Source organism: Coturnix japonica, chromosome 4 (assembly GCF_054131305.1).
Source record: "Coturnix japonica strain WE chromosome 4, WE-NBRP24, whole genome shotgun sequence".
Taxonomy (NCBI): Eukaryota; Metazoa; Chordata; class Aves; order Galliformes; family Phasianidae; genus Coturnix; species Coturnix japonica.
In genome coordinates this window covers 36,075,758-36,099,528 of record NC_140666.1, presented here as the reverse complement: position 1 = coordinate 36,099,528, position 23,771 = coordinate 36,075,758, and the positions used below count along the sequence as shown (strand labels likewise).

General features: G+C 41.4%; 2 protein-coding genes across 23 annotated transcripts in view; one reads left to right on the top strand and one right to left on the bottom strand.

Annotated features, from left to right (window-relative positions):
• Positions 1–4,301, top strand: part of ZNF827 (zinc finger protein 827) — a 102,790-nt gene extending 98,489 nt beyond the window's left edge. For 9 of the 16 annotated variants that reach the window (XM_085546446.1, XM_015861125.3, XM_085546450.1 and 6 more), the window contains one exon: positions 199–4,301. In XM_085546446.1, the coding sequence (XP_085402572.1) occupies positions 199–1,006 (808 nt within the window). In that variant the 3' untranslated portion in view covers positions 1,007–4,301. The remainder of the gene's footprint in view (positions 1–198) is intronic. The other 7 variants (XR_014945744.1, XR_014945749.1, XR_014945747.1 and 4 more) reach the window with 3 other exon arrangements.
• The window catches only part of MMAA (metabolism of cobalamin associated A), a 31,613-nt gene continuing 11,650 nt past the window's right edge, over positions 3,809–23,771 (bottom strand). For 2 of the 7 annotated variants that reach the window (XR_014945758.1, XR_014945760.1), the window contains exons 7-11: positions 10,600–10,748; positions 9,098–9,299; positions 7,532–7,608; positions 5,914–5,997; positions 3,809–4,883 (exon numbers count right to left, since the gene is read on the bottom strand). The gene's annotated coding sequence lies outside the window, so the exon portion shown is untranslated. Of the gene's footprint in view, positions 4,884–5,913; positions 5,998–7,531; positions 7,609–8,293; positions 8,424–9,097; positions 9,300–9,534; positions 9,705–10,599; positions 10,749–23,771 lie in introns of those variants that run through there. The other 5 variants (XR_014945755.1, XR_014945757.1, XR_014945753.1 and 2 more) reach the window with 5 other exon arrangements.

Below are 23,771 nucleotides of genomic sequence, written 5' to 3'. Positions count from 1 at the left end.
AGCTCTACTGCCATTAAATGGGCAAACGTACTCTTAAGTAGAGACAGATGTCAAGACGAATCGAACATAATAGAGACCAAACAGGGAGGACTAATTGCCTTTTTTCCTACTTTAGTAGGGCAGAGATGGGCTGAGTGAGAGGGTTAACCCAATAACACAGAACTTCAAGCCATGTGACTTCTCTTTTCTCTGTGCCAGGTGCCCATTCTGCATCTACTCCACTAACCGCCCTGCAGCAATGGAGTGCCACCTGAAGACTCACTACAAGATGGAGTACAAATGTCGGATCTGCCAGACAGTGAAAGCAAATCAGCTGGAGCTGGAGATGCACATCCGAGAACACCGCCTTGGCAACCATTATAAGTGTGACCAGTGTGGCTACCTGTCCAAGACTGCCAACAAGCTGATTGAACACGTGCGTGTCCACACTGGTGAGCGCCCTTTTCACTGTGACCAGTGCAGCTACAGCTGCAAACGCAAAGACAATCTCAACTTGCACAAGAAACTGAAGCATGCTCCACGCCAGACTTTCAGCTGTGACGAGTGCCTGTTCAAGACTACCCACCCTTTTGTTTTCAGCCGCCACGTGAAGAAGCACCAGAACGGGGACTGCTCTGAAGAGGAGAAGAAAGGCCAGTATTCAACCTCTAAGGAAGCCAGTCCGCTCCTACCAGTGAACAGCTCCAGAAACCTCCTGTCACCCCTCTCAGTTATGTCTGCCTCCCAGGCTCTGCAGACAGTGGCTATGTCAGCTGCACACAGCAGTGGGGCAGAACCAAACTTGGCAGTGAAAGCCTTGGCTATCAATGGCACTTCCCTGTGCTTTGATAAATACTGGAACTCAGAGTTTGCCCACCTTATTCCTCTAACAATGTTTTTCCCCAAAAACCACTACAGTCTCACATTCCATCCGCCCAGACCTCAGACTGCACCGGCAGGTGCCTCTTCACCTAAACACTCCTTCCTTGCCTACCTTGGACTAACAGAAAGGGCAGAAACTGTCTGAGGGCAGTTACATTCTGTACCAAAAATACCCCCAACAAACCCAGCAGGTATACATTGCTGCAAACCGTAAACCGAAGAGGTAATGAACATTTGTACTATATCAGTAGTAAGGTTTAGAAAATGGCTCTGTGTATACTTATTGCATTGACATGAAAGCTGCTTTATTAAATCTCCAAGAGGTGACCTACTGCATACTTCTACCTTCAGCATGTTCCCAGTACTCTTATCTAAGAAACTATTTTGTCTTGTTAAGCTGAAAAAGAGTGTCCTTACTGGCAGTCAGCGCTTGTAAGATTTCATATTGATGCATTTTTTTTTTTCGGTCTTTGTGTGGGTGTGTGAAAGAGAGTCTGTAAGCGTGCCATGACACTGCTTTTGCACATCCCTTATACTGGTTTATTTATCTATTATCTTGAACGCACTCATTCCTTCCCTTCCCTCTGTATCCCCTGGAACTGTAGAGTTGGGGCGGGAGTAACTCTTGGTCTGGGGCTGACTGGTGTCATTATTTCAGTGCTGCATGTAGCATCGTTTAGTTGTTTGAAGCCTTGTATTGAGTTGTCAAGGTTTGAGGATTTTGGGTAGAGCCGATAAGGAAGAAGTGGCTTTCAGCACTGTAGGATGAGAGTATAATAATGAAAATGTGTGTGTGTGTACACCCACATGTGTTTGTGCAGTGTACACACTCACACAGCAGGATCATTTCTTCTTAGCTGTTACGCAGGTGTAACAGACACCTGAGTCTGGGCCATAGCATACATCTTTTGTTTTAAAAGGACATTTAAATATTATATAGAGATACATATATGCTGTTTTATGCAGTGGTTACCTTTTAGTTTGCAGGAACAACTTGCATAACTAGAAATCTATGGTGGAAAAAAAAATCCAACAAAGGGGATTTTACAAAGGGTATGGATAAATTCTGGGTATAAATACTCAGACTAAAAAAAAAAAAAGGCAGATTTGCACAGTGCTTTAGTCCTTGCACTACTTTGTTTCTCAGTTGCAAAAAAACAACAACAAAAATTCTGCAGGATGAAAGTAATCAGACTATATATGACAAGGTACCAATAACTTTGAAATATAAAGCTACAAAAAAGATACTGTTTGAAAGATACAGTTCTCTTTTATATCCTCATTATTTCAATTGTACTTGCAGATTCTACGGTCCTATCAATACCCTCCACATGGTTGGTAATACTTTATTCCTTTCTGTTAATGGCTAATAGAGCACACACACTGCTAGGAAGCTAACTTTGTACTTATTTAATGCTCTTACTTTGTGGTCATTAAAATGACATGTTATATGTGGCACTTTATCGCAGGAAGAAGCAAATGCAGAGCAGTTGTATAACCTTTGTTAATCTCAAAATGCCAACAGTGATCTGAAAGAAGAGAAACTGTCTGTTAATTGATTTGTTCCTTAGACAACTTATTTAAAGATCAGGATGAAAAATCCTCTGCATTAAAATTGGAAATAGAAAATATGAAACATTGTAAAATTATCACAGGTCTTATAGGAATTCTTTCTTTCTGGATTATTGTTTTCCATGGTGTCTCTTGGAACTGGATCTTGCTGTCTTTCACCAGCAGGTATTGGAGATGTCTGACCTCTCTTTTATCAGTCCTCTTTCTCTCGGCCAAGCCATTGTAAGAGATGCGCTGAATCACATCTGATGTGCTACTTACCCACTCATGCTGTTCCAAAGCAACTTCTGCGGGGTGCTGTGGGAAGGAGGGATCTCAGCAGACCAGTTGGAGCCAGCCCCTTGTTTGGACAGCACTAAGGCAATATCTCTGTTCAGGAAGGCATTTCTGGTCCACGAAGGCTCTGAGCCACACACACACAGGTAGAAACACAATCTCAATCTTCTTCATTTTTCGAAGGAAGCTTCTGTAGAGTATCTTTTTTTTTTTTTTTTTCCTTTTTTTTTTTTTTTTTTTTAGATGCAGAACCTGCATTGCTTTATTTATGTGGAAGATTCCTACATTTGTTTTGCACTGAGATGGCCAAACAGTCTCCACAGGCATGACCAAAGTCTTCCTATTCAGGGAGGACAACCTCGTTTGTGCACTCCTGTTTAACATCCTCAAAGCTATTTACAAAGGGGAAACATCCAAAATAGGAGCAGGTTAGTATTTGGAATAATTAATTAAAGGGCAGAGAAGTCCCACCATTTTGTTTACATTCCAGCAGAAAATTTAGGTTCTACTGAGCATATGGCAGTTCTGCCTGTCTGTGCAGTAGAGAAAAGCCATCTGTTCCAAAGGAAGTATAAAAATTTTAGTAACAACACAACTCAGGGCCCTCTTTGCCATCAGAACTCCTGGTAACCCCCCTGGGAGTACAGACAAAATAGAAAGTGGTGTGTTAGTAAATACACAAAGCATAAACAACTGAGTATCTCAACAGCGTGAAATATGCAATCTGCACCCAGAAACTATACCAGTTCTATAAAATAGACTCGATGCGTAGCTCTCTGACCCCACCATAGTAAAGCAAACACTTCCAAAGCAAAAAGCTTCTTTTTTTTCCTTCAAACCAACAGGAAAAGTGCAGCTGTCTGGGAGGAAGTACGAATATTACTAGGATGCTTTCTGTAAACCAAACTGCAATATAAATAGGGCTGCAAGTTCCAAGAATGAGCTGTCAGCACACGAATGCCACGTGTTCAACAATGTTCCATTGTATCTGTACCTGGCATAATCATGTCTAATACACCTGGGAAGTTTATTTAGCACTTTGGAAAGGATACATTCATTCTTTCTGGTATGTCATAGAAGTTTTCTTCATAAGGAAAAGTGTGTTAGGAGGTTTTTATTTTTTTAAGAAAAATAATACAGTATTTATCAGAGCTCATGCCTATTAACATAATTGGTTTGAAGTTCAACACTAAAGAAAGGAATGTTCTCCAGAGATATCCCCTACCTAATAAAGACCAACAGTTCTGAAAAATTCCCCCCACCATAAAGCTAATTTCAGAGTAGTTGATCCCTATGCATTCTTTAATGAAGGCTAGTGTGTTTTTCCATTCAGTACTTCAGTTAAAGTTCTCAGCACTTTCTTCTTTCTTCTGTATTTTTTTTACTTGGTGTATTATGTTCACATATCATTCTGTTGAGGTCTGTGTACATTATTAAAAGTTTGTATTGTATAAAGCTTTTTGCATTATAAGGCTGTACAGGGTCATTTTGACAGTAACTGGTATATTCCTTTGCATCTTATGTTGCATTGCCAATTTATAGTGTATCCAGTTTGGAAGTACAATATACTCTAATTAAAAAGGTTGGCTATATCCCTTGCTTCTTTTTGCTATTTCTTCCTCTAACTTCACCTTGAACAGATTTTAGGGTCGATGTGGGGGAGGGAGAGTATGCTCCTACAAGACAAGATGCACGGAAAAGAAGGGAGATATCATCAGCAGTACAAATGCTAAAGGAAAGCTCTAGTTAAGCAAAGGTCCCACTGAACATGCAGGAATACCTTACATCTTGAAAGAATGCATTTGTAAATACTAAGCAAGGGGGGAAAAAAACAATAAAGTTTGCATATAATAAATATCATGCATATAATATAATAAAAACTATCCTCAGATAAAGTAATGTTAGCATTAAACATATTTGGATTGTCTTTTGCCCTCAGATGGGGCTGTATGAAGGTCTAATGAACTGAAAAATTCTTGTTTTCCTACTGGCTCGTAGTACTAATTTTCAGGCTTCTTATCAGTACATTGTAGAATATGCAGTGCAGGTAGCAGCTCATGTGTTGAATCCACTCTTCCTCCTTTTGCTGTTACGTGATGAGAAGGCTTCTCTAGCTTTGATGAGAGGATGATAAGTCATGTTCAAGAAGAGATGATGGTCTTCCTCCTACTGGACTGAAAAAGGAAACGTAAAAGTGATACTTCAGGTTGGTCTAGGGTGGGGTTTTTTGTTTGTTTGGGTTTTTTTGTTTGTATTACACGTACTTATCCTAACAATTATTTATCAATCATGCAAATTCTCTGGTTTGATTTTGAAGGATCACTCAGAGATTAATCTACAAAGCCCTGATTATACCTTGATGGTTTTAAAACAGTAATTGCAAATTCTGTTGTAAACGATTGACTGTTCAGTGATAAGAAAATGGTTTAAAATGTTGGTTCAAATGTTCAGCCACAACAAGCAAAAAACGTGTAGAGCGAGTCAAAGGGAAACTTGAATGGCAGAGAAGAGGGGCCATGGCTGCCTCAGGAAGTGAGCACATCCCTGTGTCTCTACACGTTCTAGCCATACACTGCTGCAGAATTTGATATTTTCTCATCCAAAGAAAACAATTTCTCTTGGAATGGACAGAGCAGAGGATTGAATTGTTCTGCCTATTTACTGAGCCAGCTGGCAATAAAGTCCTTTAGAAGAAGCTCCAGCCATTGAAACTTACTGAAAACTTTTCTAAAAATGATCAGGCCAAACCTTAACCCAACTATTAACTGTCCCCTCAAAAGCACAGCCTCCTCCCAGCACAGCGTATTTCTGACCAAGGAACTCTATCTGTACCCAAAGAGGCAATGTCACATACTTACTTACATGACAAAGCCATTGTCCTTTAGAGGAGGTGGCTATAATGTGATTGTAGACCTGTACCATTTTAATCAGTTAAATCAGGTTTCCCTGAACTGTTTTGTTGTTTGACTTTTTTTTCCTGATATACCAATAATATACAATATACATTTATATGTATATGGAAAACAGCTCAGTTTCCATCTGGACCCACTTCAGATGGCAATGAAGTGCTTTCAATATGCAGTTCTGTGTATTTTGAATATATCACCCAAGTAAAATTAAAAGAAAAACATAGAATGGCTCAAGTTGCAAGGGACCTCAGGGATCCTCAAGCTCCAACACCCTGCCACATGCAGGGCCACCAACCTCTTATAACTTCAGACCAGGCTGCCCGGAGCTTCATCCAACTTGGCCTTGAACACCTCCAAGGACAGGGCATCCACAAACTCTCTGGGCAAAATAACAGAAGTGGATTTTTTTCTAGAGGAATTAGTTCTTATAATCCTGCACTTACCACAGTCAGCACAAGTCCAGCAGAGTAGAGCTTAAGACAAAGACTTTGAAAAACTTCAAAAAAAGATATTCTTTAACACAAATGTAGACACTGATTTTTTGTGAGAGATTGTGTCATTAATGCAGAGCTACGTTTTAAAATATATGTTGTGTTAAAATGTATCAGTTGCGTCCATAGCGAACAGACATCTGCATTATATCATCTGCCATCATATCTGCTGCTAATTGGTGTCCTTGTTGACAAGTCTCAGCAGAAAGGTTAAGTACTGGCTGTAAAAGCAATGCAGCCTCTTGTCCGAGGGGTCAGAGCGCAGGCAGACTGTGCGGGAGCCTGCACTGCCTCTTCTCTGCTATATATTTTCTGAGAGCTAATAAAACACTGGAGCAATCACTCCTAACCAGAGGTCTGCCAACCACCGCATTGTCTGTGGAACGGCAGTAAGTGGTGTGTCATCTTCTCATCACAGAGGCACTCACATATCCTAAAAGGGGAAGGTGTGTGGTCTCTTGCACTGAAATGTATAAACTACCATAGACACATCTGAAAATCTCACAAATGACAGCTAATCTTGGGCAGGAGGAGGCTGCTGTCTGAGTGCCCAGCAGCTGAGCCTCTATAAAGGGTATGGGGGTAAATTGAAGTGAAAATCTGAAAGGTAAAGGGGGCATTTTCTGGGCAACTAAAGTAACCAAGTCCAGTAGTCACTGTTAAAAATCTTGTCTTCGTTCACCAGCTGGACCTAAAACATCTGATGGGGGGTGGCAGGGAACAGCCTGCTGCCCATTTCAGCAGGAGCATCCATCTGCAAGAGTACAGTGCTTCCAGCATCCATTTGGTCAGGACTGCTTAGAAGCCAAGCATGTTTTGGCAAAACCAGGCTGAATTAGCAAGCTACATCTGAAACCAAGACCAGAATTTTATTTGGCTTGTGGGCCTGTTGTATAGCTCTTGGGAAAATAATGTTATGTATACCAGGAAGCCAGGCAGTTGCTAGATGCCAGGCAACATGACAGAAATGGGGCTGTTGTGCTTCCATATGTGAACAGCAGCTGTCCCTGAACAACTCAACTGTAGCTATACTCACTGTATAACTTTCTTAAGTACAACTTAAAAAACAGAAAGAAAAATGTGCAGATATTCAGAGCAGGCACAGAGCAGTAGCAAAGTAGCACCAACTGCTATTTCTTTGCACCCTTCTGTAACCAAGAGAAGGCTCTACTGCCTATTTCCCTACTTTAAGAATATACAGGGGAGCTTTTCCTGCTAGCTTTTTTAATAAAAAGTTCCCTATTGATCCATTTCACTCTCCCTTAAACTAAAACACAGGGCATGACTCAGGGGGAAAAAAAACTTTTCCAATTTAGTATACAGTTACTCCAAAAGACTATTTGATTTCCAATAGTATCCTTTGTTGTTTGCATGCATTTCTACTCTATGTTACTCTTTAAGCCTCTAATTTCTATCACGTACCTTCTTTTCCAGCCATTCTCAGACAGCATTTCATTGGAAACTGCAGACTTTGGACTGTTTCTCTTCTGGGAAGGTGCCTGTTTAAATAAAGAATAGAAAAATGCTATCACTGAACTGCTAGAACTTCATGCCAACGCTCAGCACAGACTAACGTGACCAAAACTAAGGCTCACTTTCTGGCTGGTCAAAAACAAACAAACAAATAAATAGAACACTATCTTGCTTCTTCCCTCATCTGTTATTTAAGGCTGGAATTTTCACACTTTAGATTGTGGACTATATTTTTTAACAGATTTAGTGGGAAGCCAGATATAACTAGTATGCTTGAGCATATTTGAGTAGAACTTTAGAACCCATTTATGTATAATTGCACAAATGAGCACGTTTTCCCTGTCTTGCTCTCACTGCCTCCTTAAGCATATTGCCACAAATAACCACGCCACTCTTGTCTAGCCCCAGTTCAGAAAAGGCAACCTGCTACATTTGTGACAGCAATGTTACCAATGCAGTGTCCAGCTAACTTGTTACAAAGCCAGACCCTAAGGGCAGGCACCAGATTCAGGCACCCCCACCCCAGTGCATCTCACACTGTGTAGTGCGGAGCACAGAGTTTGTTGAGCAACCTCAACCTCTGCTTGAGGAGAAAGCAGAAAGTTGCTTGGCTTCCCCATAGGAATAACTCCTCTAAAACTGAGTGCATAGATTAATACAGATTTTTTTTGCTAGAACCAGCAAAATAAATTATAGTAAATTATACATGATTTGCATTTCTTGTATTGTAGGGATTAACATTTTCCTGACATCTAGATTTTCTGGCACAGCATACAATTGCATTCCATTGCAGCTAACACAGTGGTCATTTTAGCAATTAAATTATGCTATCTTTTTTCCCCTAAAATTGAAGGAAATAATTGTAAATGGCATGGGAATATAAGGAAAAATAAATAAGGTCAGGAGTGCACACTCCATCGGTGTGATTCAGAAATAATATGCATAGCCTGATATGTGTCACTCATGCCTGTGACACTTCATAATACACCAGAATATCTCTATTCGCATATGTCATCTGCGGTGTCTGTTTGCACTCTGAATATTTAGTAAGCCAGTATTAAGGCCTCATGTTTTTATATCTAGCTGCCTATTTTTAATGCGACCGCACACCTAGAACTTTATGAAAAGATCTGAATATAACGTTAATGCAATTTAAAAATAAGCACTAAATCTTTTAAGCTGACATTTCAATTAAAAATAAAGAAGATCCAATTATACGATGATTCTATGCCAAGACTGTATTTTTACCAGTCAAGTTTCATTCAAAGTGACTGATTTTACTAAGATCAAGACAGAGTCAGGAAGAACAGTCCTCCAGCTATTCAGACCAGGAAAACATAATTAAGGGTACATGCAATCACTTCCCAAAATTCAGACACATTGAGACTCCCTGTGACTAGTCTATTAAAGCTAATAGTTTCATAATAAAACCTAACCCACATCCAATTTTAACCAGAAAACAGTGCTCTGTACATTACAAAAGGCTGTTAGACACTTCTACATGTGTGTACCTACTGTTAAAAGTACCTTCATGCAGCAGTTATAACAGTTCTGCTTCATTTCAGGAAGCCCAGTATTAGGTCCTGCATGGAATATCTCAGCACTTGTTGCTGAGCTCTGACTGCTCCACATGAACACTGCAATGACTGCAGCATGTGTGCTGGGAAGATCCATCTCCAGGGCAATCCTAGGCTGGCTCAACTTGCATTATGAAGAACTGAAAAGGGAAAAAAACAATCTGGTCATATTTTCTTCTAAGCTGTATTTAGTTTACTAAGTTTACTTTGGTGCTGCTATCATAATTCGTATTTGAGATCTTTCTAATGCAGTTGCCCAAGTACTCATGATACAGAGGCAGGACTGTCCTGCTCTAACTGGGCTCATTCTCTAGACACTCAAGCTAGACAGGCCCATTCTGTTTACTCTCACCACAAACAGAGGTCATTTCTCACCTGCGATCATCGCTGCATTCTCCACTGGACCTCAGCTCTCGCATGACAAGTTCACTCTGCTCACAACTAGTGTTCACATGTGGCAAAACAGTTTACACTGCTAGATTGACCCATCTGTTCCTCAATTCCTGCCAATATCCTGCTCTCAAGGTAAATGCTACTGTCTAAAACTTCAGAAGAAAGAAGAAAACAATCCAGAAATCAGGATGACTCAGAAGTTTCTTCCAGAGTGATGCTTTATGGTAGGCAGGTATTGAAAGATACAGGAATTTCACATGGAGTAGAATTTGTGGTTCCTGAGGAGTGCTACCAGCCACGTTCTGTCTGACTGCCTTTGAATTCAGCTCCCCAGATTCTTTTTACAGAGTGGTTTTCCTGAGCTTTCCTTAACAATTTCTTTTACAACAGATTTTTTGATTTTGTCACTGCAACAGCCAATTTCTCAACTCATACACTTGCTATTGACAGCAGAAGTCATACTAGACCCCTCATTGGCTTTCTGTCACCTAATCAAGAATGTCTCAAGATCCAGACTCTTATTTGGATACTTCAAGAATACTCCACATCTGGGGAAGGAAAAGAAAATGGGTAGGGCATTCTTTGATATAATTCAGAATTTATTTTTCCTTAGGGCATTGTTTTTTTTAGCTTCCTGGGATACACTAACAGGTACTGAGACACCTAACTTGTCTTTTAAAAACCAAATAAAAATAAAGCAGATCAACAAAACATGTCATTGGCAGCCAAAGAAAGGATGGGACTCTTAAGACTTCAGGAGGTACATTCCCTAGCTTCCAAAATCTTACATGGTTCAAAGCACATTGTTGACACTGCCAGACAACCAGGGATGACCTCCGCCCACGCCACCTGCCAATTCATGACAGGACAAAAATTCAAAGAAATCCCTCAGCCCTGCATTTCACTCCAGAAACCTCAAAAAGAAAGGCTATTTTCCTCCAACTCCTCTGAGATCTGCTGTCTGTTCATGTTGACATTGAATTTACTGTGCAAACATTGGAAGCCAGAGAACTTCCACTTCAGTTGTACTCACAGAAGTGCACGTACCTTGCTTCTTGCTGCACTCTTGCAGAGGGCAGGCCAACAAGCTGCAGTGTCGTGACAAGCTCAAACCACTCATCCTGCACTTAGACTGCTAAGTACCTCAACTCTTCTTAACAAAGTTCCAGTCATGGAAGGAGACTTCCTGAAGACTTCTGTCAATACAAAAGGAAAGAACACCTGTAATGCCAGTAATGCATATAAACACCATTAACAAAGTGAAATTTGAAAACTTGGACCATCTCAAGGAAGTAATAACCATGAAGCCTGTTGACAGCCTTCTTTCCCCTTTCCTCCCAGGCAGTAACAAACAGGACAGCCCAGTGAACAAAGGGAAGATCCCTCCTGTCTGTTCAAAAGACTTTGAGAGTTCTCCCAGTAGGGTGTGAAACTTCCCATGTTTGAGCACAAGCCAGAGACAGCTGCTAAGTGCTCTGAAACTGCTAGAGAGAAAAATCTCACCCTTTTCAACTCCATTAAGCAACCTGGGACACCAGGAAAGACAGCTCTAGAGAGACAGGAGCCTGTTTGCACACCAGACATGAAATCCCATCCATTTGCCCATGGTGACATTTCTCATGGGATTGTTCTTGACAATAAGCACAGTTGTTCCTACTAATGGACAATCAAGCTCATGCCAGACCTCATGCAGGCTTCAGGTCACAGAATCACAGAATCACAGAATTACCCGGGTTGGAAGGGACCTCAAGGATCATGTAGTTCCAACCCCCCTGCCTAGCAGGGCCACCAAACATACACCTTTACTAGATCAGGTTGCCCAGGGCCCCGTCCAACCTGGCCTTGAACACCTCCAAGGACGGGGCATCCACAACCTCACTGGGCAGCCTGTTCCAGGACCTAACCACTCTTCTAGTAAAGAACTTTCCCCTAACATCCAACCTAAATCTTCCCTCCTTCAACTTAAAACCATTTCCCCGTGTCCTGCTATTATCAGCCCTTTCGAAGTATTTACTCCCCTCCTGGGAGTAAGTTCCCTTCAGGTACTGAAAGGCTGCAATGAGGTCACCCCGCAACCTTCTCTTCTCCAAGCTGAACAAACCCAACTCCCTCAGCCTGTCCTCATAGGGGAGGTGCTCCAGCCCCCTGATCATCTTCGTGGCCCTCCTCTGGACCCTTTCCAAAATCTCCATATCTTTTTTATACTGAGGGCTCCACACCTGGACACAGTACTCCAGATGGGGCCTCACAAGAGCAGAGTAGAGAGGGACGATCACCTCCCTATCCCTGCTGACCACCCCTCTCCTGATGGAGCCCAGGATCCCATTTGCTTTCCGGGCTGCCAGAGCGCACTGCTGGCTCATGTTAAGTTTCTCATCTATCAGGACCCCTAGGTCTTTTTCAGCCGAGCTGCTCTCAAGGACAACTCCTCCCAGCCTGTACAGGTGCCTGGGGTTCTTCCGGCCCAAGTGCAAAACCTTGCACTTTGCCGTGTTGAACCTCATTAGGTTCACCTGAGCCCAGCTTTCCAGCCTGTCAAGGTCCCTCTGAATGGCATCTGTTCCCTCCACCGTATCGACTGCACCACTCAGCTTGGTGTCATCAGCAAACTTGCTGAGGGTGCACTCCATTCCCTCATCGATGTCATTAATAAAGATGTTAAAGAGCACCGGTCCCAAGACAGACCCTTGAGGGACGCCGCTCGTTACCGGCCTCCACCTGGACATAGAGCCATTGACCACCACCCTCTGTCTGCGGCCTTTCAACCAATTGCTTATCCATCTAGTTGTCCACCCATCAAATCCACCTCCCTCCAATTTGGAGATGAGGATGTGATGGGGGACCATGTCAAAGGCCTTGCTCAGGTCCAGGTAAATGACATCGGTCGCCTTCCCTTCATCCACCAACGCCGTCACTCCATCATAGAAGGCCACAAGATTAGTTAAGCATGACCTTCCCCTGGTGAAGCCGTGCTGGCTGTCTCGGATCACATGCTTGTTCTTTATGCGATCAAGCATGTTGTCCAGGAGGATCTGTTCCATAATCTTCCCAGGCACAGAGGTGAGACTCACCGGCCTGTAGTTACCCGGGTCGTCCCTGCTCCCCTTCTTGTAAATGGGAGTGACGTGACCCTTCCTCCAATCATCCGGGACCTCACCTGACAGCCACGACTTCTCAAATATGATGGAGAGCGGCTCAGCAACCACCTCAGCCAGCTCCTTCAGGACCCTGGGATGCACGCCATCTGGCCCCATAGACTTATACTCATTCAGTCTAAGGAGGCACTCTCGGACTTGCTCTACCCTTACAGTGGGGAGGGATTTACCTCCTTGGTCCCCACATGGAGGTATGGGGGTGCAAGACTTAGGGACGTGAAAAAGACTAGAATCCTGGCCACCAGTGAAGACCGAGGTGAAGAACTCATTCAGCACCTCAGCTTTCTCTTCATCTGTTGAAGCCATTTCTCCTTTTAAATTTACCAGAGTAGGCACGCCCATTTTGGCCTGTCTCTTCTGGCCAATGTACCTGTAGAAGGTTTTCTTGTTGTTTTTCACATCCCTCGCCAAGTTCAGTTCTGCCTGCGCCTTGGCTTTCCTGATCCCACATCTGCAAGTTCGGACGGCATCCCTGTATTCTTCCCGGGTGACACAGCCTTGTTTCCAGAGCTTGTACACTCCTTTCTTCACCCTTAGTTCTCTTAGCAGGTCCTTGCTGAGCCATGCCGGTTTTCTACCTCTCCTGCCCACTTTCTTAATCAGGGGAATGGAGACCTCTTGTGCTGCCAGGAGGGCATCCTTGAACAGTAGCCAGCTCTCCTCAACGTCCTTATCTTTGAGGGCAGCGCGCCAGGGGATCTTGGCCAGCATTCCATTGAGTAGCTTGAAGTCTGCTCTTCTAAAGTTGAGCATCCTGGTCCTGCTCTTTGCCAGGCCCACATCGCTTGAGATCACAAACTCAACCAGGGCATGATCGCTGGAGCCCAGGCAGCCTCCAACCTTGACGCCTTTGATGATCTCAGGTCACAAAGCAGAGGAGCTGAGACTTGTCTGCTAGCACCTGAGAAGGGCAATAAAACTCTCCAGGAACAGAGAGGCAGGACAGTCCAAGGTTCCAATCACAGAGCTACTGGATACATACCTACAGGAGGATCTGAAAGCAGACCCTCCCCAACAATCTCAACAGGCTGTGCCCTGACCCTGCAGGCTACTTCGGAAGTGAGAGGAGTCAAAAAGAAGGTTAATGTATGCCTGACTTGAAAACAGAGACTACATCTACCATAGACCAGACGCTGATTGAAGGAAAAGGACTGTTTTGTCAAAATTTAGGAGGCATGAAAGCCAGCCTCCAGGTATTTCAAGATGAAAAAATAGAATTTTTTTTTTCCTGTGGTCAGTGTCTTAGTTTCAGCTGGGACAGAATTGTTTTCTTCAGAGTGCAGGGTATGATGCTGTTTTGATTAGAAGGAAAACAATGTTCGTAACACCCCAATGTTTATAGTTGTTGCCAAGCAGAGTTGTACAGAGACAAGGCCATTCCAGCATCTCAGTGAAGGGCTGGAGAGGGGGCGCAAGGACCTGGGAGGGAACAGAATCAGGACAGCAGACTTAAACTGGCCAAAAAGATATTCCATACCATACAACCTTAAGCAGAAGGAGAGTTTTGAAGGGGTAGGAGTTCATCTAGCCCTCTTCTGCTCCTTGGGGAGCTAAGTAGCGAGTGGTGAGCAATTGCTTGTGTATCACTTGTTTTATATGCATTCATACTCTTGACTACCTATCTACATAGTCATGCATATTTTCTTTTCCTCTGTCTTGTAAGTAATTTTATCTCAACCCATGAGTTCTACTTCATTGCAGTTTTTTTGTTTGTTTGTTTTAAATTTTCTCACTCATCCCACTGGGAAGGGGGAGGGGAGTGACTGAACCACCCCACAGTGCTTAGCCACCTGTTGTGTTAAACCACAGCAGTACAGTACTATTCAAACCTATATCCTAGAAAGGTGAAGAGCGGACAGCCACACCAGCTGCTCGGAGCACCTGCTTCAAATGATCTTGCTTGCATGAATATCAGAAGATGAACATACGATGTAAGCACTTATCCACTCATTGCTTGATCATACTTCTTGTTTTGTCTGTGCTACTACTGTATCATACACCCAATTGTACTGGCTTTCTTTCAGGCAAAATATCAAACAATGCCAACAGCATATTCAATACCACAGCACTGCAACACTTTTTTGTTTTTTTCAGTATTTTCTTTTGTTGTTGTTGTTGTTGGATTAAACTGCTGGCAATCTATGTTAGCAGCTAAGATTAAAGCAAAGAAGTCTAAGCAATAGGTGCTCTTACTAGAGACTCAGCCTCACTAATTAACTTCAGAGTGAATAGTCTCCAGATTCTTCAACCTGTGGGAAATGCAAGTTACTAACTTTTACAGGAAGCATGATTTTTTGTTTAAGTAGATCTGTAAATGAAGACTTCATACTGTACCATAAACCACCCCACTGCATGACAGAAGTTGTGTTTTGAAAAGAAACAGTCAGAATTTTGTGCAAAGGACCAGTGTGGATTCTTTTCTTTTCTAACTCCGACTCAAAAATGCATTTTCTCTTATCACACTTAGCACTGGAGAAGACAGCAGCATCTGTCAGGCACCTCTTGCTGCCAGAATTGTAACTTGCCTCCTCTAGTTAGTTAGAGGTCTGTCAGTCAGGAAACAGGGATGCAAAGATACCATCAGGAAGGAAATGAAAAAGAGGAGCTTTGCTAAAGTAGGATTTTGCTCTTAGTAATTAAAAGTAACAAATTCCATACTAGCTTATAGCAATTTTCCATCTAAGGACAGGAGTAAAGACAAGGAGAACAATAGATGGTACAGTTAACTGCCAAAAAAAAATTGGAATACACCCTCCTGTGAATTGCAAAGTAGGAAAAACTGAGGGATTAACAGTTTTAACAAGACCAGGTAAACAGAAGACATCAAGAAGCTGAAGTTAAAAATCAAAAAAACAATGCCACAACAACAACAAACAGATTTCAATTTGTTGGGACTAAAGAACCCAGGTTCCCTAACTAATAGCAATGACTTGAACTACTTAAGTACAAACAAGCCTTTTGAAGAAATTATGCCCTTCAAATTATTTACACAAAAGCTGGGAGTCTTAAACTTCCCTGCCCTGCAACATCTCTCTTCCAACTGCAAAACTCTCATATCCTCAGTAGTACTTCCCTATCACAAAACAGTGAAAAAGCCCTGGTCAAAACAAGAAAGAAATGCAGAACCCAGAAGAAAATGAGACCTGAGATAATTGATTCAGGGGTCTACTCACTGCTTTCTTTATCACACTTCCCTGGTTCTGAGCAGCCCAGTGTTTAGAGGGAACACTGAGCAGTTTGGCATATCACAGGGGGGAAGGGAGAAGATGATAACAAGTGGTTGTTCCTTTTACCTTGGCTGTAAATCTGAGTGCAATGCACAGCACACTGCATCAATTCCAAACAACTGTAGGCAGATATACAGCATACTGCTTGCCCTGACCAAGTCACAGAGCAGCAGAATAAAAATAAGACTCCCTGGCAAGACGTAAAAATACACAGATTTGTTGCAAATACAAGTCCAGACTTAAGGAGGCCTGAATTCTCCTAATTCTGGAAAAACACCACTGCTAGTTTGACACAGAAAGTCTGCCACACATCACAAACAGCCCAACAGCAGGCACAGCTGTTTGTGAAACATTTTTAAAAAGCAGTATGGTGGAAGAAGGCTATTCACTAAAAGTAAAAAATAATAAGAAGTAAAAAATCAGTTCAAATTGAATCATTTATATTGGTACTGTGGCAGCTGTATCATGGTGGATTTTAAGGTGAGAAATACTGAGGGAGCACAGTTTCTGCCATCCAAACTACCCAAGAACGTAAGATTGTCTTAAAGGAGACAATCTAGTCACCAATGCCACAACTGCTTTTCTTCTACTCCAGCAAATCTGGTAACAGATCACAAAATCTAAGGGCTGTTTCACTGCATTTTTAGTGTTAAAATACTACATGTTATGACAGGCTTCCAGGAGGAAAGCTGCTGATTGACAGCAACTCCCCTAGTTCTTGGAAAGGATTCACACCAAAAGAAACCACACTAAGCCATCTGATACCAGAAATCACAAATCACACAGACTCCAAAACGTCCCTTTCTGCCACAGGGACTTAAACTTTGCACTGCCTAAACTGCAAGACCTGGCATGTGAACTCAGAGACTCACTAAAGAGACCATTTGTCCTTTTGTGTACAGTGTTTTTACTCAGTCACTCTGGAGTTCCCTTGTAGAGAAGGCAGACATACTCAGTGCTGACATTACGTAGCCATCAGCATTCACCATGAATCGTTTGCCATCAATCACTTTAGAGTATTATCGTTTTCTTCCTCAAGCTGAAAATACACTTATTTTTCCTATGTGGAACGGTTTGCCTATGTCTATGTCTGCATGATCTGATCATCACAAGGAATGAAAGCAGGATGTTTGTAGCAAAATACGACTCAAATACACTAGCATTTATACTTCAATCTCTGATCATTATTTAACCAACTTCAGTTGTGATTTAGGAAAAATTAAAAAAAAAATCTGAATTCGCTTAAAGTAAGGAAAGAAAAAATAATATATATATATAGGCAATTTAGTACAAGCAACAAGAGACAGGCAGGAACATCTAGACTGTTTTTTCAAAACATTAACCACTATGACTGTTACCTCCAAGAATTAAACAGGCTCTCCAGTGTTTGACCTCCAGAGGGTAATGCTCTCAAGACAGTGACTGTAAACACCAAGCTGGCATTCCCAGTGCCCACAGCAATAGATCCAATTACTTAACCAACAAGCATTAAAAAGCAAAATCCAGCATGTAAGGCTCTTATTGGCTGTGAACTCACATACATATATCTGTAGATAGAAAGATGAGAGAATAGCACTCCTGCTACTTTACTATACATGCTCTGATTTCTTACGTTTACTTACGCATTTTGTTTTCTTAATCTTTCACCTTTGTTTTTCTTTTTTCTTTTTCTCTAGTGTTTGCCTGTTTGGAAACACTTCACTCTGACTTGAAACAGAACAGTTATTTGATTTGACAACTATTTGTTTTGTGAATGTTGTTCTCCCCACAATCGTTCACTGGCATTTTTCTGACTTGGCTAGCACAAAATACCATTTTGTTCTTCTGTCAATTACAGATGCATAGATTTAGGTGTTCAGTGAAAACAAACTCAAGCCTCATACTAATTACTCACTGATACTTTTGGATTTTCTAATTAACAGTGAAGTTTAAATAATTTATGTAGATGAAAAACAAGAAACAGAAATCTTCAGTAAGCTTTACTAAGTACACTGTGTAAGCCAAGAAGTTAATATGCTGACTATCATTTCTAAGTTTAACGTTCATAGAATGATACAAGGCAAAGTAAAAACAAACAAACAAGATCAAGCAATACGTACCAGATACCACAGCCCTAAGTACACTTGAGGAACCGAGTCTGGCTGCAATCAGATCTCTGTGAAAACCTCTTAACAAGTAGTCCCTTTCCTTTCCCCTGCCTCACTGTGTGGTGATGGCGTTTGCTGTCCTCCCTGAAAGCCCTGAAGACCAGCACCAAACTGGGCACCTCTGCAGGCCCCAACATTTGCATCTCAGCTACTACACTGCCAAGCAGGCCAGTGCTGGGTCACTGTCACACAACACAGGGAAAATGTTGCCACTAAAATCCTCTCTTAGCAGTCTCCTAGATTAGCAGGAAGCAATATACAGCCTTCTCCAAAAACCCATATGTTTTGTTATTTTTTTTTCCAGGCAGAAAGAACTCTGCTTAACAGCTTCAAAGCAGCAGAGGGAAGCACCCTGACAAACACATACTTATAGAGGAGCTCTGCTAATCTGAATCACAGAATATTCCAAGTTGGAAGGGACCCACAAGGATCGAGTCTAACTCCTGGATCTGAAGGTAAGGCCAACATACGGTTCAACATGACTGTTAACAGGGAGGCTATTTAATGTCTACTTTGTGAAGTAAAGTCTTTGTGAGACTCTTTTCCTTAAATAAAAAGTATTAGAAGAGCCAAAAGAGAAACACCTACCACAGACAAAACTAACCAGAGAAGTGATTTTGCCCAAGAAAAACGCAATTTTACCACTTCTGCAGTGTTGCCAATTATGGATTATTAAGGACATTTTACAGTGACCTATTAATACAGCTAGAGCCATTTGTTCCCCTGTCAAGGAACTGTAAGAGACAGAAGGGACCTCTGAAGATCATGCAGTCCAAACTCCCTGCTAAAGCAGGCTCCCTAGAGTAGGTTGTACAGGAAAGCATCCAGGCAGGTTTTAAGTATCTCCAGTTTAAAGTATCTCCAGAGAAAGGAGGAGACTCCATGATCTCTCTGGACAGCCTGTTCCAGTGCTCTGTCATCCTCAGAGCAAAGAAGTTTATTCTCATATTCATATGGAACTTCCTGTGCTTCAGTTTGTGCCTATTGTCCCTTGTTCTGCCACTAGGCACCTCTGAAAAGAACCTGACCCTCTCCACTTCACTCCTGCTCCTTAGGTACTTAGAAATATTGATAAGATCCCTCTCAGCCTTTTCCAGGCTGAACAGACCCAGGTCTCAGCTTTTCCTCATAAGGGAGAGGCTGCAGGCCTCTAAGCATCTCTGTGGCCCTCCACTGGACTCTCTCTAGAGCATTTTTTGAACTGAGAAGCCTAGAACTGGACACAGTATACTAAAAGTAGCCTCAACAGAGCAGGTCCCAGGTCCTTCGAAAGCTCCTCTCCAGCATATCAGCCCCTAACGTTTACTGATGTATGCAGTTATTCCTCCACAGGTGTAGGACTCTACACCACTTGCCCTTGAACCTCATAATGTTCCTATCCACCCAACTCTCCAGCCTGCCTAGGTCTCGACAAATGGCAGCACAACCTTCTGATATGTCAGCCACTCCTATTATCAATAATAAATGAGAACTTTCAGTACTATTTTGGGAAATGACCTTTCTACACAGCATTGTAGTGTAGCAAGAGCCAGAAGCCTCCCAAGCTGTAATTCCAGCTCCACCACTGACTCGCTGTGTGGAGAGGTAAAGCTGCTTTAACCTCTTGGTGGTTATTTCTTTTTCTGTAAAGTTTTAGCGACACTCACTCACTCTAAGCATGGTGGAGTTCTTTACTGAGTTCAAATATTTGAACAGAGCCTTGAGAAAGCAAAATGCTACATCAGTGTGACATATTGCTGCTTAAGGATTTTAATATGGCAGATATTCAGCTGCAACTGAGAGAATATAGTGCATAGCTACAGGGTTCCCTTTTCATAGGTGAGAATTTATAGCTACTGCACTTAGGCTACAAGTCACCACCTAGTAACATTTGTTAGTGATTTCAGCTACAGACTTTCTCACTAAGCAAGGGAAAAAAAACCTCAGCACTTGTTCCCAGCTACATGCCAGCAGAACTTTGGGTAATGTTAACAACTCACATAATGGTAAAATACACACCTACAATAACAGCATGCAGAGACCATAGGATGAAAGTTAGTGGGACAAGCAGAACACACACTGGATATTCAGTTTATGTAGTCTGGTACATTTCAAAGGTCAAAAAAAAAAAAATAATAGTTGGGTTATAGGAAGTTACAGAGATTAAAAAAACAGAGCTGAGATTGTAACAACACCGGCTCTTTCTCTCTCACTCTTTCTAAATAAATAAAAGTCATGACTAAATGAAGTCATGCTGGAAACATGAATTATTTAATTTGCTTTGGCAGGATACTCCTAGGCTCAACCACCTCAAATTGTGATAAAAGGTGGGAAGCAATCTGATCCATTCCTGAATTACTGGAACATGCATAAACACAAAGTAAAACTATAGGAAGGTTCTACTCCTAACTTTAAAAAAATGCACTCGCACAGCTCTTTTTCAAGGTGCAGGCATCAAGTTATTTTTAACATCTCACTTTTCTCCTTCCTCACTACAAAAGAAAAGATTAGGTTCCAAGAGAGTATTTCAGACCTGTCTAATAAATTCCTTCCATAAATTCACCAGCAGCTTCCAAATAAAACCTATTTCATGGTTTGAGATCCATTCTGCTGAAGGAAGTTTTACTTCAATTTCTGTGCAATTAACAGCTCAACTCATGCCCTCAGATCCGCATCCCGGATCCAACAACTCTTCAGAAATACAGTGAGTTCCACAACATGGAAGATTTAAGCTGACAGCCACGGTACCACATCTGTATTTACACAAGGAGAGCAAATACTGTTCTTCCATCACAATGATCCTCAAATGCCCCCAAAAAATCTTTAGTGATTATTTAAAAGCACTTTGCTTTACAGACAGACAGCAATATTTTTGATGCACTCTTAATAACAGACTTCAAGTTTTATAAGAATTAAATTACAGTAGTTACTAAAATCTATATTCAAATTTAATATTTAATATGTCTCTACTGACAGACTGCATTTACTGATTTTAATTAGAAATACCCAGTGATAGCTTATCCGTGTTTACATGCTTAAACTAAGGTGCAGTTTTCGATCTAGGCTATGGATCCTTGGCTAATACAGAAAAGAAAGGGCAGGAATGAACATTATACAACCAGTCACTGGGCATAATATTTTGAAAAGAAAGAACATTTCCTCTACTGGAAAGAAGGGTCTTAATTGTGTGGAATGCCCTGATGTGAACCCAGGCCCTGATGGTCCCTTTTGTTCCCACAGCTTATTCACGCAACATTTTGGAAGTTTATTTCATCTGAAAACTTCATGGAGGAAGGAAGAAAAAAAAAAAAAAAAAAAAAAAAGGATTTGAATTTCATCAGTAGTCCAAAGTCAGCGGGTCAAAGGGAAGCCTTTCACCAAGTTTCTAAAGCATACCCTCATACTGGGCAAAAGCATCCCTAAGGTGGTTTGACCCTGCAGAGGCGCTGCCACCTCAGACGCTGCACTGAAGAGCTGAGTGTTGCTACTGAGCACCACCTAAGGGTTCTCCGTACATCCTACAACTGAGATGTAAAGGCTGCAGATGTACACAGCCAGCTTTCAAGTTCCCTGACACGCTGAGTGCTTTTCAGTTCTCTCTTTGTAAGAAAATGCCCTAAGCAATTTTATTTTCTCTGTAAATCACTGTCACTGTTTCATCAAGAACCTACAAAATGAAGCTATTGCAAAGTTGGCTGAGGAATAATCTTCAAAATAGAAAGATTTACCTTTGTCATTTCAAGCAGTTTCTTGGTATGCAAACAAGGTGGTTTACTACAAAAGCTCCAGATCTATGAAACTGAAAAGCAAGAGCAGCTTTCATTCTATCTATCCTGTACAATAAGTAAACCTCCATTTCACCTTGTCAATGCAATTTCACTTTCCTTACACAAGTCTTGTTTGTATTTTTCTTTTTTTCTGATTTTCTGACAAAATCTATGTAAGAAAACAACACACTAATCTGTAGAAACACTTAAACCACTTGTAATATTAAGCAGAAGCCAATAAAGAAAAAAATTACGGAATTAAATTCACTCAAACTGTTGAACAGAAATGCCCTTGCACTCTACATGTTCACTAAGGGACACACTCAATATCAGATGAGAGATATCCAGATTAGATTCCTTTAGAGGATCAGTGCACATCTACGGAGCGATGTTTTCCAAGATGAAAGAGTTGGCAATGGGCCAGACAAGATTGCTTTAATTATTCTAGTTCCCCCTCAAAATTTCCTGTCTCATTGTATATGAAAATTACTACCCCAAAAGTGGGAAACTGACTCTCTAATGGGTCAAAAATCAGGCAGCCTGTCTTCTAGGACACTATTCAATCACACATAAGCTCGTGCACAAGTGCCATCCCTTCCTGGTGTCAGGATGTAAAGAAAAAGTAGCATTTCCAAATGCACAGACAGGAAATGAAAATAGCTGTGGGGAGAGATGGCTGAAGCCAAACTAAAAGCTAAATGCACCCTTCAAGAGATGAAACTGAGATTTCCCTCTTCAAAATATATATATACTTTTCTCAATCAGAAGAACTGATTCATCCTGGTACAGAAATGAAATATGCAGTGCCTTTCACTTGTGCAGTGCTGTGAGATAGTCAGCCCACTTGTGCAGATGTGGAAATGACAGCACTAAGAAGTAGAGACACAGTGAAGATATTATTTCACTTGTAAGAAAATTACATATTCCAAAAAATAGGTAAAGGTGAAAGATAGTAATATTTTAATTATCTGAAACTGGAAATAATGATTTTCAAATCCACTTAGTTTCCATGTCTGCCATGGCATGCAGAAAGACGCAGACAGGTATTCCACAACATAACACTTAAGAACAACAAAACTGATTTTATTTTTACTGAAATTGTTTTTAAAAGCTTATTGATTTTGACCAAAGTTCATTCCTTCTCCTCTTCAGCTGTCCTGATTTGTTGCAGACAATTATTTTCAAACACATTCAGTGTCCCTTCAGTTCAGTTTGCAAAATGCCTCCGAAGGGACATAGAACAGAAAACTCTTGGCACTCTCATCTCCCCTTACTCTATGGAGTATTTTACTTACTGCAAAGTACTGAGAAAGCTTCTCTAAATGAGAAAAAACCTTACTGTAATGGCTAAAGTCTGTTTCTCCATCCATGAGTGGAGACACACAGCCTAGGGATTAGCTAGGCCTCTTTTCCCTGTAAGTGACAGAACACATCTTAGCACAGCTGGACTATCCCTAAGCTTCCCATCTTTCTCACGATGATGCCCATTTTCTTCAAAGGCTTGATGAGAAGACGACTAAAGACCAAAGGTAACGAAGGGGTCAAGAAGAGATGGTTTCTCATAAATGCTGCTAGCAAGCATTTAACAATAGTTTCACATGACTTCAGAAATACTTGTCTTTTGCTGGTGCGCTCTGTACAAGCCAAGGTTCATTGGAGTTAGAAGAAAAGGTTGCACTTTTGTTGATCAGTGCTGCTAAGCAACAAGGCATAAAAACTAACATTACACTTGTCTTCCACTGGTTGTAATTAGAAAACTACAAACAGTATCTTTGTACCAGTTTCAAGCCAAGATAAAGTGTTAGCTGTGTGACTATAAAGCTCTGAGCTACACAAGTATCTGAGTACCTTCTCATTATATTTACATTATACATCCTCAGCCATCCTCAGTGAGTCAGCACAGTCATCAGAATCTTTAGGTTTAGGTTTCTTTCAATAAAAGAA